Here is a 15,057-nt window from a genome sequence, read left to right on the forward strand (position 1 = left end):
GTGCCCACAGTAGAGGGCTGGGTAGCCCCCAGGGCCTGTTGGAGTGAGCCTCAGGAAGCACCTGCTCCATAGCACGGTGGCCGCCCTGCGCCTCCCCAAGGTGGCTTCCTTGTTTACAGGCCTCCTGCCCCAGCCCAGCGTCATGGCTCAGGCCACTCCTCCCATTTCCAGTGACCGCTGGGGGCAGCTCATTCATCTTGGCCCTTGCTTGCTCACAGCTGCCCCCACCCTGCTCCCTCCAGCCCTCCCCCAGGCTCTGGGCCAAGGCCTTGGGGCCTTCTCTCACCCCCCCCCCCATTCCCTCCAGGGCTGGGCTTCCCGATGCTTGGACTCCACAGATCCCCATTTGGACAGTGCCAGGGAAGCCGGGGGCCTTCTTCCAGGAAAAAGGAAGCTCTGGAGGAGCAGCTGGGCAGAACAGTGGGGGGCAGGGGCATCCCAAGATGTCTGAGTCAGTCCCCGGGGAGGAGCAGCTACAGGGCTGTGTATTTACATGACGGATGGTGCCAGGCACACAAGCAAGTCGCCACAGAGCCATGGCTATAAGGATCAGTTGAGTGGAGATGGGACCCCAGCACAATGGTAGTGCTTGAGTGTGAGGGGTCTCCAGCCAGAGGCAGAAGGAAATTGCTTTCCACACCCTCCTAGGGCAGTGGAAAGGGACCCAGTGGGACCCCCATTCACATGCTTCTGCACTGGATTCTGGGAGGTTAGGGCTCCTCAGAGCTAGGCAGCTTGCAGTCTACGCTGGCAGAGGCCGTGAACAGACCCCATGGTTTCAGAGGCCCCAGGCCTGCAGGGAACAAACATCTTGGGACTAGGCTGCAGGAGAGCCTGCTGTCACAGGCCACAGCCTGGTTCTGGGAAGTCTATTTGCTGTTTCAGTCTGGACAGCTGGCTGGCCACACCCGTGGCATGGGTCAGTGGACTATGGACATAGGGCACAGAGCAAAGGTGCTGGCTGATGTCATGGAAAGGCTGTGCTCCGGGACTCTGAGGGAAGCCTCCAACCAATTGGAATATCATCTGGAGGGAGGGCCAGTCATGGAAGCTGGGGGGTGGGGTGGGGGGGAGAACAATGGCCCTGCCCTCCATGCTGGACCTCATCATCATGGCTAAATGCCAGCAGTGACCAGGAACTATCTAAGCCAGGGAAAGTTGGGGGATGCAGGGTCATCTGGCAAATGACAAGCAAACCCTGACCTGTATGAGGGCTAATGGAGAGAGGAAGAATTGGGGGTGGGTGGTAGGTTCTATTCATGACTAGGCAACAGATTTTCCCCTACCTCCCCCATTCTAAAGGAAAATCTTGGGAAGACTAAGGAGGGACTGCTGAGGAAGCACTAGTGGAAAAAGTCACTTGAACAATCAGCACTTTGGGTCAGCTTTATGTGAAGGATTATGCAGAGAGGGCGCCACCTCCTGGGCAGAGGAAGACCTGGCTCTGAGATTTAGGATCACGGACCAGAATGACCAAAACTGGAGCTAGAAAGGACAATCAATAGGCACAAGGAAGGCAGCGAAGGTGGCAAGACCAGCCCATCTTGTCACCAGGTGAAGAAGGGCCAAGGCTCTCGCTGCATTCCCATGGCATCCTACACACCCCTCAGCACTACTTTTCCCAGCCCAGTGCCCAGGCCTTAGAGGGGCTCCTCTTTGGTTCTGGGACCTTGGGGCAGACAGAAGTGGTGGTGTCCTCAAACAGTGAAAAGGAAGAATGGATTCTCACTTGAGATGAATGGTGTGTATATGGGGAGTGAAGGGGAAGAGAGAGCTGTTGGCTACAGGTGGGTGGTGGTCGATTCAGGGCACCTGCTGGGAGGCAGGTCCATGCTACCTCAGTGGTGCAGGACAGCCCACATAGCTGCCCCTAGTCCTCTTCTGACAGTCAAGGCCCAGCAGTCTCCAGGGGAGCAAGCCCAGATGATGGCATGGCCTTCCCAATGGGGGACAAGCAGCTGCCCCCATTGCCTGCCCCGCCAAAGTATCAATGCCCCCTACAGCCAACTGAGGTGCTCCTGCTCATACTGCTGGGGGTCAATGAAGGGCCGGTCGATGGAGCGTATCATCAGCTCTCCACAATACACACACTCAGCAGCCACCAACTCGTCTAGGTCAGCCTTGAGCTGTTCCCGGCTGGGGCCCCCAGCTGCAGCCCCACCCTCAGCCTCCTTTGCCCTGGCAGAGCCCTTGGTGGGTGGTGGGGTGGCCCCCAGCTTTCGCTGCAGCTCCTCCAGCCGAGCCTGCTTATAGGCAGGCAGGCCGGGCCGCACAGCCTGCAGCAGGCAGTCGGCATGGAACATGTGGCCGCAGAGGAAGAGGTAGAAGGGGCGGTTGAGCAGGGGGAAGTCACAGGTGGCACACTTGTCCTGGGGCTCCACAGTGCCATAGCGGCCCCGCAGCTCCTGCAGGTCACGCCGGATGCGCTGGGCACTGGCTGTGGCCTCCTCCATTTCCCGCTGCAGCTCCTGGATGTGATGGTTGTAGGCTTTCAGGGAGCTGCAGATGGCCTCCTTAAAGTGGTCGATGGTGACGAAGTCAGGGAAGAAGGGCAGCACATCCTCAATCTTGAGCAGAGGGCAGCTGGCCAGGCAGGCCATGGCTGTCTGCACGTCCTCCTCTTCCTGCACCACGTGGCGTGCGATCTTCAGCCACAGCTTCTTGCGCAGCTCCTCGTCTTCCTCAGGCAGGTCTGCACACTGCTTGGCCAGGTCCACATCCACCTACAGGGAGACCAAGAGGGTTAGAGCCACACCCCCTGTCCCACTCAGGAAGACTGAGTCATAGGCTGGTGCCCAGGGAGCCATGACAAGTGATATAGTCTTGGTGGCAAGAAAGAGGGGGGTGGTCAGAAGAGCCCAACTTAGTAAGAGGCCTGTCCCTGTCAGGACTGTGCCAGAGCTACTTGTTTAGTAGACATGAAAGTCACCCAAGCGTCTAGAGGTGGCACAATGGACAGAGCACTGGACTCTCAGGCATGAGGGCCTGTGTTTGATCTCTCGCTTTTTAAGTCTCAGTGATACTCTGGTTCTGTTCTTTTCTTTTCTTTTTTTTTTTTTTCCCCCATAGTACTGCTCAGCTCTGGCTTAGAGTAATGCAGGGAATTAAACCCGGGACTTTTTGGAGCCTCCGGCAGTAACCTCTTTGCATAACCATTATGCTATCTACTCCTGCCCCTGGTTTGTTCTCTCTCTCTACACACACACACACACACACTCCCTCCTACTCTCTAGCAAATAAAATTTTTCTCTCCCTTCCTTCCTTCCTTTTACCTCCAGGGCTATCACTGGGGTTCAGTGCCAGCACTATGAATTAATCCTGGTAGCCATTTTTCCCTTTTTATTCAATAAGACAGAAAAAAAATTGAGAGGGGAGGGGGAAATGGAGAGAGAAGAGAAAGACACTTCAGTCAGACTAAAAGCTAAACTCTCAGTACTCCAACCTTATACTTGTAATTTATTTACTTTTTGGCACAGAGGTGAGAGGCATCAAATCTTTGAGATGCCATTGATTATGGTGGACTCATTTTTTCTCTTTTAATTTTGTTTTTGTTATTAGTGATTTAACATTGATTTACAAAATTACAAGGTAACAGGGGTATAATTCCACACTGTGCCCACCACCAGAGTTCTGTGTCCCCATTCCCTCCACTGGAAACTGCAGTGGTTTTCCCAAGGTTACAGATATGGGCTGACTATTATTTCTTTAACAGTCTATCTATCTCTATATGTATTTGCCCATTTTTTTCTGTGGTCCTGTGTTCCCTTCCTTTCTAAGTCACACCTACATCTATTGCTACTTCCGAATGTCTTTCCTTTTTCCCTCTTTTCTCTCTGGGTCCTCATGGAATTGCAGTTCAGAGCCCTCTGGTCATCTTCCCTCTAACATTTCTCTCCCTCTGGGAGTATGGACCAAAATTATATTTGGAATGCAGAGGGTGGGAGTTCTGGCTTCTGTAATTAATTCTCTGCTGGACTTTTTTTTTTTTAAGATTTGTTTATTTGTGAGAAAGAATCAGATCTGATGATGCTAGGGAATGAACTCAAGACTTCCTGCTTTTGAGTCAAGACTCATGGTACCACTTTCAGGTTCATCCTTTTAACTTTAGACAGACAGAGACAGAGAACAGAGATACCACAGCACTGCTCCAGCATTCATGAAGCTGCCATGCATGATGCTCTCGTGTGCTGCTGAGGGCTCAAACCGAGGTCCTTGTCATGCCTGGTAAAGTGTGCACCAGGGGAGTTATCTTCCCATCCTTACTTCAATATTTTACCCAGAGACAAGAAGCTAAAAGGTTACAGGCATCACAACAGGCCCAGACAACTTCGGCTGCCTTGCTGAGAGCAGCCTCAGTGAAAACCATAGTGGAATTAAAAAAAAAAATTATTTATTCCCTTTTGTTGCCTTTGTTTTTTTATTGTTGTAGTTACTGATATCGTCGTTGTTGGATAGGACAGAGAGAAATGGAGAGAAATGGGGAAGACGGGGAGAGAAAGACACCTATAGACCTGCTTCACCACCTGTGAAGCAACTCCCCTGCAGGTGGGGAGCCAGGGTCCCAAACTGGGATCCTTACTCTGGTCCTTGTGCTTTGCACCACATGCACTTAACCCACTGTGCTACTGCCCAACTCCCACCATAGTGGAATTTAATCCCAACAGTAACAACCCTGGGGGGCAGATTCTGGAAAGAGAGCTTCACAAACCTCAACTCCGGCAGATTGATTTGGGGAGTCAGAGACATTTCACAAGACTGCTAAATCCAGGCAGACAAACAGACCTAGAGATTACCAACTCACACTTCACTGTAAGCAAACAAATCACACCCAGATAGCCCACAAGTTCTCTGCAGATCACAACCAGCTAACCAGGGGACCCCACAGCCCACTCTGCTCCCTTACCAGCCCATAGACTGCCACACTCTTCCCTGTCAGCTGCAGAGTGTGAGACACTGTCACCATCCAAGACTGAGGCCACAGCCCCCTTCCAGACCTGGACCTTCACCCACTGCAACTGAGTGGCTGATGAACACATGCAATCTGAACCTTTGGCTATAGCTTTAGTGGTTCTACCAGGCACCTGTGACTGTGACCCCTGGTAGCTGACAGTCTGTTCAAGCACAGACTACTGGCCCAGATCCTCAGCAAACATGATAGAAGAAGTTACCCACACAGATGGATCAATACAACCTAGGGAAAACCTACATTCATCAGAGCAATACAAACTTCCTAAGAGGTTGAGGGAGTTATCTCAACCTCTCATTATGATATCTCTCAATATCATAATGGTTATGCAAAGAGACTCTCATGCCTGAGGCTTCAAAGTCCCAGGTTCAATCCCCCCGCACCACCACCATAAACCAGGCTGAGCAGTGCTCTGGTTTAAAAAAAAAATACAAAAACTTCCTAAAGAAGACTTCAAAGTAATGGCACTAGTCACAAGGAGATTATCAGAAGAGAAATACAACAAAGTCAGAGAACATGTGGGAAATGTTCAAATACACATAGTGCTAAAAACACAATGGCTAAACAACAACAACAAAATAGCAGAGGGGCTCAAGAGCGAAAAGACAGACTCCAAAAGCTGAAGCAACAGCAGCTCAGGAGGTGCATAGCTGATAACGCACTGGACTCTCAAGCACGAAGTCCTGAGATTGATCCCCAGTATTGCATGTGCCAGAGCAGTGCTCTAGTTCCTTCATTAATCTTTAAAAAAAAAAGTGGGGGAATGACCAGGCAGTGGCACACCTAGCTGAGTACACACAGACCAAGCTCAAGGTCTTGGGTTTGTGCCCCTGCTTCTGACCTGCATGGGGTGATGCTTCATAAGTGGTAAAGCAGTTGTCTATCTTTCTCTCCCTCTCTATCTCCCCCTCCCTATTCAATTTCTTCTGTCCTATCAAATAAAATAGGAAGGAAGAGCAAAAGAAAGGAAGAGGGGGTGGGGAAGCAAAAAATGGCCACCTGGAACAGTGGGATCATAGTGCTGGGACCAAGCCCCAGAGATAATCACTCCCAGGTCTGACAGCTGCAGCAGCTTTCTCACCTCAGAACCAGCTGCCCTGAGCTCTGCACCTGCCCCTCCCACTTTTTTTTTTTTTTTTCCAAAAAAGGGCAAAGCTGAAGCAACAAACTAGAGAATGGGTTGAAATAAACCATACAATAAGAATAGCAGGGCCTGGGGCCTGCAAGATGGCACAGTGGATAAAATGTTGGGTTCAGAAGCATGAGTTCTTGAACTTGATCCCTGGCGAGAGTGATACTCTGGTGGTGGTGTTTCTCTCCCTTCCTCCCCCACCTCTTTCATTAACATTTTTTAAAGATAGCTGGGCTGAGGAGACAGCTTAGTGTGTTAGAGCACAGGATTTGCATACTCACAAAGGTCCCAGGTTCTGTCCCTGACAATACTGTAAGTCAGAGCAGAGCAATGCTCTGGTATTTCTCTCTCTCAAAATAAATACAAAGGCTAGCAAATAGCCCATTTGAATAGTGTGTTGCTTTGCCATGTGCACAACCCAGGTTTGAGCCTGGCCTCCAGTGCACTGGAAAAAGCTTTGATTTTGTGATCTCTCTCTCTCAACTTCTGTCTCTAGTTTAAAAAAATGAGAAAAGAAATACATATTTTTTTTAAAAAGGAGAAATGGTGGGGCCAGGCAGTGGCGAACCTGGTTGTGTGCACACATTAGTGTGCAAGGACCTGGGTTTGAGCCTTTGGGCCCCACCTGCAGGGGGAAGCTTCACAAGTGTAGTGAAGCAGGGCTGCAGGTGTCTCTGTGTCTCTTACCCTCTCTATTTCCTCCTACCCTCTTGATTTCTCTCTGTCTCTATTTAATATTAATAGAGAAAAAATGGTACAAACAATAAAAATAACTTAAAAATGAAGATATGAGAGTTACAGTATTGAGAGAATAATTTTAACTTTTTAAAAAACATCTTTATTTATTTAATAGAGATAGCCAGAATTCAAGAGGGAATGAGGTGATAGAGAGAAAGGGAGGGAGAGACAGACACCTGCAACACTACTTTGCCAATTGCAAATCTCTCCCCTTGCAGGTGGGGACCAGGGGCTTGAACCCAAGTCTTTCTGTACTGTAATGTGTGTGCTCAATCAGGTGCAACAACACTTGGCCCCTGCATAACATATAATATCTGCATAACAGGAGTGCCAAAAGAAAAGAAAGGGAGAGAGTTCTTATTAGAAAAAATAACAAGTAAAAGCTTCCTCAAATTGAGGAAGGAGACAACTTTCAGACCCGGAAAGCTTAAGAGTTTCAAACAAAATAATACTGAAATGATGCAAGATATGATTAAAATAAGAAAGATCAAAGATAAAAAGGGGGGCGGGTCGTAGCATAGCAGGTTAAGCACAGGTGGCACAAAGCACAAGTACAGGCATAAGGATCCTGGTTCGAGCCCCCGGCTCCCTACCTGCAGGGGAGTCGCTTCACAAGCAGTGAAGCGTGTCTGCAGGTGTCTATCTTTCTCTCCCCCTCTCTGTCTTCCCATCCTCTCTCCATTTCTCTCTGTCCTATCCAACAATGACAGCAATAACAACAACGATAAACAAGGGCAATAAATGGGAAAAAATAACCTCTAGGAGCAGTGGATTCATAGTTCAGTCACCAAGCCTCAGCAATAACCCTGGAGGCATAGTAAATAAATAAGTAATTTTTTAAAAGTCAGGAAAAGGAAAAGCAAAGAATCACCTACAAGGGACCCTCCCCCCATAAGATTACAAGCTAATTTCTCTACAGAAACTTTAAAGGCTAGAAAGGATGGATATGATATATTCAAATTATTGCATGGAAAAGACCTTCAACTAAGAATACTCTACTCAGCTGGATTATCACTAAAATTTAAAGAAATTATAAAGACCATTTTAAAAATTTTATATTTATTTATTTATTCCCTTTTGTTGCCCTTGTTGGATAGGACAGAAAAAAATGGAGAGAGGAGGGAAAGACAGAGAGGGGGAGAGAAAGACAGACACCTGCAGACCTGCTTCACTGCTTGGCCTGTGAAGCGACCCCCCTGCAGCTGGGGAGCTAGGGGCTTGAGCCGGGATCCTCAGGCCGGTCCTTGCGCTTTGTGCCACCTGCTGCGCTACTGCCTGATTCCCAATAAACACCTTTTTAGACAAAGAACAGCTAAAGAAATTCACTACCCCAACAGGGGAAATAGCTCAAGTGGTAGACTATTACATTTTCATACCTGAGGTTCCTAATCTGATCACCAGCATGACATGTAACCCATCTAATGGAGTACTTTTTTTTTTTCTCTTTTTTTTTTTTTTGCCTCCAGGGTTATTGCTGGGGCTCAGTGACTGCACTACAAATCCACTGCTCCTGGAGGCCATTTTTTCCCTTTTATTGCCCTTCCTGGTTTATCGGTGGTATTGTTACTATTATTGTTGTCATTGTTGTTGGGTAGGACAGAAAGAAATGAAGAGAGGAGGGGAAGACAGTGAGGGGGAGAGAAAGATAGACACCTGCAGACCTGCTTCACTGCTTGTGAAGCGACTCCCCTGCAGGTGGGGAGCCGGGGTCCCAAACCGGGATTCTTAGCCAGCCCTTGCGTTCTGTGCCACGTCCTCTCAACCCACTGCGCTACCGCCCACCCCCCCGCAATGGAGTGATTTTCAGCTATAAAGGAAGACACTACTGTGGCCCAGGGGTTAATGTAGTAGATAAAACACTGGATTCTGAATCTGAGATCCTGAGTTCAGTCTCCAGCACTACAGGTACCAGAGTGATGCTCCTCTCCCTCATAAAGAAATAAATACTTTTAAAAAATAAAAAGGGGGGAGTCGGGCAGTAGCGCAGCAGGTTAAGTGCATGTGGTGCAAAGCACAAGGACTGGTGTAAAGATCCATGTTCGAGCCCCGGCTCCCCACCTTCAGGGGAGTCGCTTCACAGGCGGTGAAGCAGGTCTGCAGGTGTCTATCCTTCTCTCCCCCTCTGTCTTCCCCTCCTCTCTCCATTTCTCTCTGTCCTATCTAACAACAATAACTACAACAATAAAAAACAACAAGGGCAACAAAAGGGAAAATAAATAAATATTTAAAAAAATAAAATAAAATAAAAAGGGGTGGCCTAGTGGATAAAACACTGAACTCTCAAGCATGAAATGCTGAATCCCCGGCACTACATGTATTAGAGTGATGTCTAGTTCTTTTGCTCTCTCCTATCTTTCTCATTAATAAGTAAATAAAATCTTTAAAAATATATAAAAAATAAAAAGGGGTGAGGGTAGATAGCATAATGATTATGAAAAGATACTCTTGGGAGTTGGGCGGTAGCACAGCGGGTAAAGCGCAGGTGGTGCAAAGTGCAAGGACCAGCGTAAGGATCCCAGTTCAAGCCCCGGCTCCCCACCTGCAGGGGAGTCACTTCACAAGCGGTGAAGCAGGTCTGCAGGTGTCTATCTTTCTCCCTGTCTTCACCTCCTCTCTCCATTTCTATCTGTCCTACCCAACAACAACGACATCAATAATAACCACAACAGGGGGTCAGGCGGTGGCGCAGTGGGTTAAGCGCACGTGGCGCAAAGCGCAGGGACCAGCGTAAGGATCCCGGTTCGAGCCCCCGGCTCCCCACCTGCAGGGGAGTCGCTTCACAGGCGGTGAAGCAGGTCTGCAGGTGTCTATCTTTCTCTCTCCCTCTCTGTCTTCCCCTCCTCTCTCCATTTCTCTCTGTCCTATCCAACAACGAATTGCGTCAACAAGGGCAATAATAATAACCACAACGAAGCTACAACAAGGGCAACAAAAGGGGGAAAAAAAATGGCCTCCAGGAGCGGTGGATTCATGGTGCCGGCACCAAGCCCAGCAATAACCCTGGAGGAGGAAAAAAAATAAAATAACCACAACAATATAACAACAAGGGCAACAAAAGGGAATAAATAAAAATAAATATTAAAAAAAAAGAAAAGATACTCTTATGCCTGAAGCTCTAAAGTCCACCCCCCCCATACCCCCTGCACCGCTATATGCCAGAGCTGAGCAGTGCTCTGGTAAACAAAATAAAATAGATTTTTAAAAATAAACAGAAAAAAGTGAAAGAAGCAAACTAAAATGTAAACAAACCTTGAGACTACAAAACTGAAGCCACCAATTGGTGTGTGTGTGGGGGGTGTGTGAGAGGGACATTAGTTGCCAAGGTGGAAGGGGTCCAATAGACTTCTGTGATTGAATTGTGTAAAACTGTATTTCTATTTACTTATTTATTTATACTTTTATTGGATAGAGACAGAGAGAAATCAAGAGGGAAAGAGGAGATAGGAAGAGAGAAAGAGACACCTGCAGTCTTGTTTCATAGATCACAAAGGTTCCCCCTGCATGTAGGAACTGGGTGGCTTAAATCTGGGGTGTTGTGCATGGTAACATGTGTGTTCAATCAGTTGTGCTATCACCCAGACCCTCTAAGAAAAGTCACAGATTTGGGGTGCTATCTTCAAATATTCTGATTTAGTAAATTCTGGGTTCAGACCCAGAAATTTTCATTTTAAATACCACTTGATGTAACCCTAAAACAACTTATGACTTGAAAAACATAACTCAGGGGGCCAGGCAGTGGCACACTTGGTTAAGCACTCACATTCTATATAGTGTGCAAGGACCCAGGTTCAAGCTCCTGGTCCCCACCTGCAGGGGGAAATCTTCAGAAGTGGTGAAGCAGGGCTGCAGATGTCTAGAAAGACACCTTCCTCTCACTCTCATCCTCCTCTAACAATTTCTTTGTCTCTCTCCAACAATGAATAAATATTTGGAAAAGAAAAAGAAAAACATATTTCAGCACCTACCTCTTCTGTAATAGCTAACAAGAATATAGAACTTGGTGGCCTAGGAGGTGGCATAATAGAGATGGTGTTAAGACTCTCAAACATGAGGATTCAATCCCCAACATAGCATATTCCAGAGTGATATTCTGATACTCTCATATTCATTCTCATTCTCTCTCTCTCCCTCCCCCCTCTCATTAATAAATAAAAAACAGAATATAGAGACCCAAGAAGTGGTGCAATGTATGAGTAAAGTGTTGGATTCTCAAGCATTAAGTCCCAGTTTCGATCCCTGGCATCCCATGTGTCAGAGTGCTGCTCTAATTCTCTCTTCCTCTCTCTTTCATTCATTAATAAATATACAGAACTTGACAAGCAGATAGCTCAGTATCAGCACAGGACCTGCAAGCCTAAGGCCTTATTTCTATCTCTGGTACCACATATGCCAGGGCTGAGCAGTACTCTAATCAGTCTCTCTCTCTCTCTCAAAAGAAAATCTCAGATCCAGGAGGTGGCACAGTAGATAAAGTGTTGCACTCTCAAGCATGAGAGTTCATGCATCCCATGTACCAGAGTGATAGTCTGGTTCTCTCTCTCATTAATAAATAAAACATATTTTAAAAACCCTTGGGGTGAGGGAAGAATATAGAACTTGCCTATGTACCAGGTACTGTTTGGAGTGCTGGAGTATTTTTTATACAAAGTACTTTAATCAATCCTACAAAGAAGTAAGCACTATACATAACACTATCCCTGTTATGGCGGAATAATCTCAGTTCAGAAAGTAGCCTGAGGTCACACAGCTCACTAAGTGCAGAGCAAGACTTCAAAATGACTATCAATATTCCTTTTTTCTATTTTTGTACCAGAGATGAAAGTCTTTTTTGTATAGCCATTATCTTATCTCCCCCCAAAGCAATTTTAATTTGCAAGCACTTAAGATCAAGCTTTAGGGAGTCGGGCAGTAGCGCAGTGGGTTAAGCACATGTGGCACGAAGTGCAAGAACCAGCATAAGGATCCCAGTTCAAGCCCCTGGCTCCCCACTTGCAAGGGGGGTCCCTTCACAAGCGGTGAAACAGGTCTGCAGGTATCTGTCTTTCTCTCCCCCTCTGTCTTCCCCTTCTCTCTCCATTTCTCTCTGTCCTATCTAACAACAACAACATCAATAACAACAACTACAACAACCATAAAAATCAACAAGGGCAACAAAAGGGAAAATAAATATTAAAAAAAAAAAAGATCAAGCTTTATTTTTAACAGAGTACTGCTCAGCTCTGGCTTATGGTAGTGCTAGTGATTGAGTCTAGAACTTTGGAGTCTTAGGGATGATCTCTGGAATAACCACTGTGCTATCTTCCCTAGCCCTGTCCATGATCTTGAGCTATAAACCACCATGCCTCTGTGCAAAGGGAAGCCAGTGTCCTCCAGGCAGATCCCATTCCCACAGCTCACCCCTTCAGCACCCAAAACTACTGCTCTCTCGGCCCTATATGGGCTCAGATCTGCCAGCTCACCTGCAGGGCCAGGTCCACAGCCTCTTCATACAGCTCCAAGACCTTGTAGACGTGGACACAGGCCCGGTGGTGACCATGCTCAGCACAGAGCCGCAGTGCATACTTGAGGTCATAATGCACTCGGTGTGCGCTGGCCCCTGCCTGCTCGAGGTAGGCCAGCAGAGAGGCAGGCTGGCCACGGGCATACAATGACAGCAGGTAGTTGTGAATGGCCTGCTCTGTCTCACCCAGCACGTTCACACAGAACTCCATGTAACGAATGGCTTGGCTCACTTGCTGTGCCTCACCACCCTGGCTGTAGTTCACCAAGGCAGGGATGAGATGCCGGGCGTCTAGCCGGCTGCCCATCTCAATCCAGGCATCCACCAGCTGGCGGGGTATGTGCCGGATGAGGACAGGAGAGAACTTGTAGAAGAGCTGGGGGTCTCGGTGGCGGGCCAGAACAGCCAGGGCCTCCTCGTAGGCCTCATGCTGGCAGTGGTAAGCCACGACCCGCTCATAGTCCTGCATGATCACTGCAAAATATACCATGTGCTCTGCGTCCCCATGGCTGGCCAGCAGCTCATGGATGGAGGCCCGACTGGTGAAGAGCCACTCTTTGTGGCGGGGGCTGCTGAGGAAGGCTCGGAAGTGGTCCCGGGTTTCCCGGTAGAGGTTCAGGGCCTCTGGGTCCCCCTGAAGGGCCCCCAGGCGACTCAGGTAGAGCTCGGTCAGCCAGGTGGTTAGCAATGTGGCCTGTGTGCGCTCAGCAGGCTTCAAGCTAGCCAGTTTCCGCTGTAGGAACTCAGCCAGCGCCTCCTCCTGGCGGGCCTCCAGGAATTTGAGGGCAATCTCCTCAAAGTAGCTCTGTGTCAAGGCATAGCAGCGGGCGCTCTCCAAGTAGCGACGTTGGCGGAAGCAGAAGTCAGCCTCACGGGCCAGGACAGTGTCCAGGCAGTCAGGCCGCTCCCGGCAGTACTCCTTGGCCAGGTCAAAACGGTTCATGTCCAGGTAGGTGCGCCAGACATCCCGGGCCTCTCGCTGCACATGATAGCGGAAGACTGCTCGCTCTGTGTGGGCCCACAGATGGCCAGTAGAGGAATCCTTGACCATGTGACGCAGGGCGCCAAATTTCTCCAGGAAGTGGTCCCGCAGCACCACCTGCCCTGTCAGCGTGCACACGGCCTCTACCCGGTCTGCAAGTAGCAGCAGGAAGTGGAACTGTGTGAGGACGATGGCCAGGGGTGGGCTGGCCCCAGGGCCCATGCCCTCTGGGTACTCCCAGACCCGCTCCTCACTTAGCAGGGAGTCTGGGCGCCCGAAGTCCAGTGCTCCATAGAGCACACCATCACCCATCATCCAGGCGAATGCACGGGGTGCAGAGCGCAACTTGGGGGTGTAGAAGGCCAGCTCGCTATAGCCCAGGCTGCTGGGGAACTCGCGGAACGGTGGCGGGTGGTCTACATAGGCAGCAAAGAGCCCCGCATAGCCCTGGGCTTCCGCCCCCTCAGTGGCTCTGCCTATGAACTGAAAGAGGCGCTGCCTGGTGGTGGCGATGACAAAGCCACGCCCATCAGGGCCCCTATCAGCCTCCAGTGAGCACACGGGGGCTGGGCCCCCCTCTTCATTCAGCACATACAGTGGACGGAAGTAGAGATCTGGGGCAGGGCCAAACAGACCCCCTTCACTTGCAGACAGCTCAGCTTCGAAGATCTGGCCCTGGGCAGTGCCGACCAGGATGGGACCTGTGCTGCTCTCTGTGCCCATGGCCTTGTTCCAGCCTACACTCTCTACCAGCTGCCCCTTCCAACGCGCCAGTGGCCGCACCTTCTGTAAATTGCGGTTCACATAGAGGACCTCTGTACTGTTCAGAGCAATGAGCAGGTGACACCCTGGGGAAGGGGAGAACACACACAGGTCCTGGAAGTTGCTGTATTCCTCTCCTCAGTCCCCCCTCTCCCTCCCCTCTTCACCACCACTTACCGGTGTGGTCCAGGAACATCTTGTGCACCTTGGCATCATCCTTTCGCCCCAGCTCCACATGATTGGGCTCATTGGCCTTACCCAGGTCAATACTATGGGTACAAGAATAACAGGGTCAATGCTAGAGAAGGCTGGGGCTTTCTTCAAGTCATAGCTTCCTGATAAACTGATTCAACTCAATCTTTCTCCCCTGAACTTTACACATACACTTCTGAATGCAGGCCTTAGGAGACTCAGACATAGCTCAGCTCAGGAACCCTCAGTCCACATCCTGGGAGGAGCTACAGTGGTCAGAGTACTGGACTCTTGAGCATGAGGTCCTGAGTTCAATCCCTGGCATTGTGTGTGCCACAGTGATTCTCTGATTCTCTCTCCTGTGTGCATTCATGCTCTCTCTCTCTCTCTGTCTCATAAATACTACTTTAAAAAGAACCCTCAACTCAGGACTGGGTGGTGGTGCACCTGGTTGAGCACACAGGTTACAATGAGCAAGGACCCAGGTTCAAGCCCCTAGTCCCCACCTGCAGTGGGAAAGCTTTGCAAGTGGTGAAGCAGAGCTGTAGGTATCTCTCTATCTCTCTCCCTCTCTATCACCCCCTTTCCTTCTTAATTTCTGACAGTCTCTATTCAATAAATAAAGATAATAAAAATATTTTTAAAAAAGAACCCTCAACTCTGAGAATATCCTACCTCATTTTGAGAAGTCTAGACTCGAGATGTTTCTCCATTGTTCCACAGATCTCCAGTGCATCTGGGAAGGTATGCAGGACTACCCTAGCCTGCTGGAATAAGCAGGGAAC

The 15,057-nt window shown here is 49.1% G+C and overlaps 1 protein-coding gene across 2 annotated transcripts in view; it reads right to left on the reverse strand.

Annotated features, from left to right (window-relative positions):
- Window positions 1-1,845: 1,845 nt before the first annotated feature.
- Window positions 1,846-15,057, reverse strand: part of VPS18 (VPS18 core subunit of CORVET and HOPS complexes) — a 34,613-nt gene continuing 21,401 nt past the window's right edge. Inside the window, exons 3-5 of one of the 2 annotated variants that reach the window (XM_007536324.3) lie at window positions 14,258-14,349; window positions 12,296-14,166; window positions 1,846-2,723 (exon numbers count right to left, since the gene is read on the reverse strand). In XM_007536324.3, the coding sequence (XP_007536386.1) occupies window positions 1,998-2,723; window positions 12,296-14,166; window positions 14,258-14,349 (2,689 nt within the window). In that variant the 3' untranslated portion in view covers window positions 1,846-1,997. The remainder of the gene's footprint in view (window positions 2,724-12,295; window positions 14,167-14,257; window positions 14,350-15,057) is intronic. The other variant, XM_060175112.1, reaches the window with a different exon arrangement.

Source organism: Erinaceus europaeus, chromosome 16 (genome assembly GCF_950295315.1).
Source record: "Erinaceus europaeus chromosome 16, mEriEur2.1, whole genome shotgun sequence".
Classification (NCBI taxonomy): Eukaryota; Metazoa; Chordata; class Mammalia; order Eulipotyphla; family Erinaceidae; genus Erinaceus; species Erinaceus europaeus.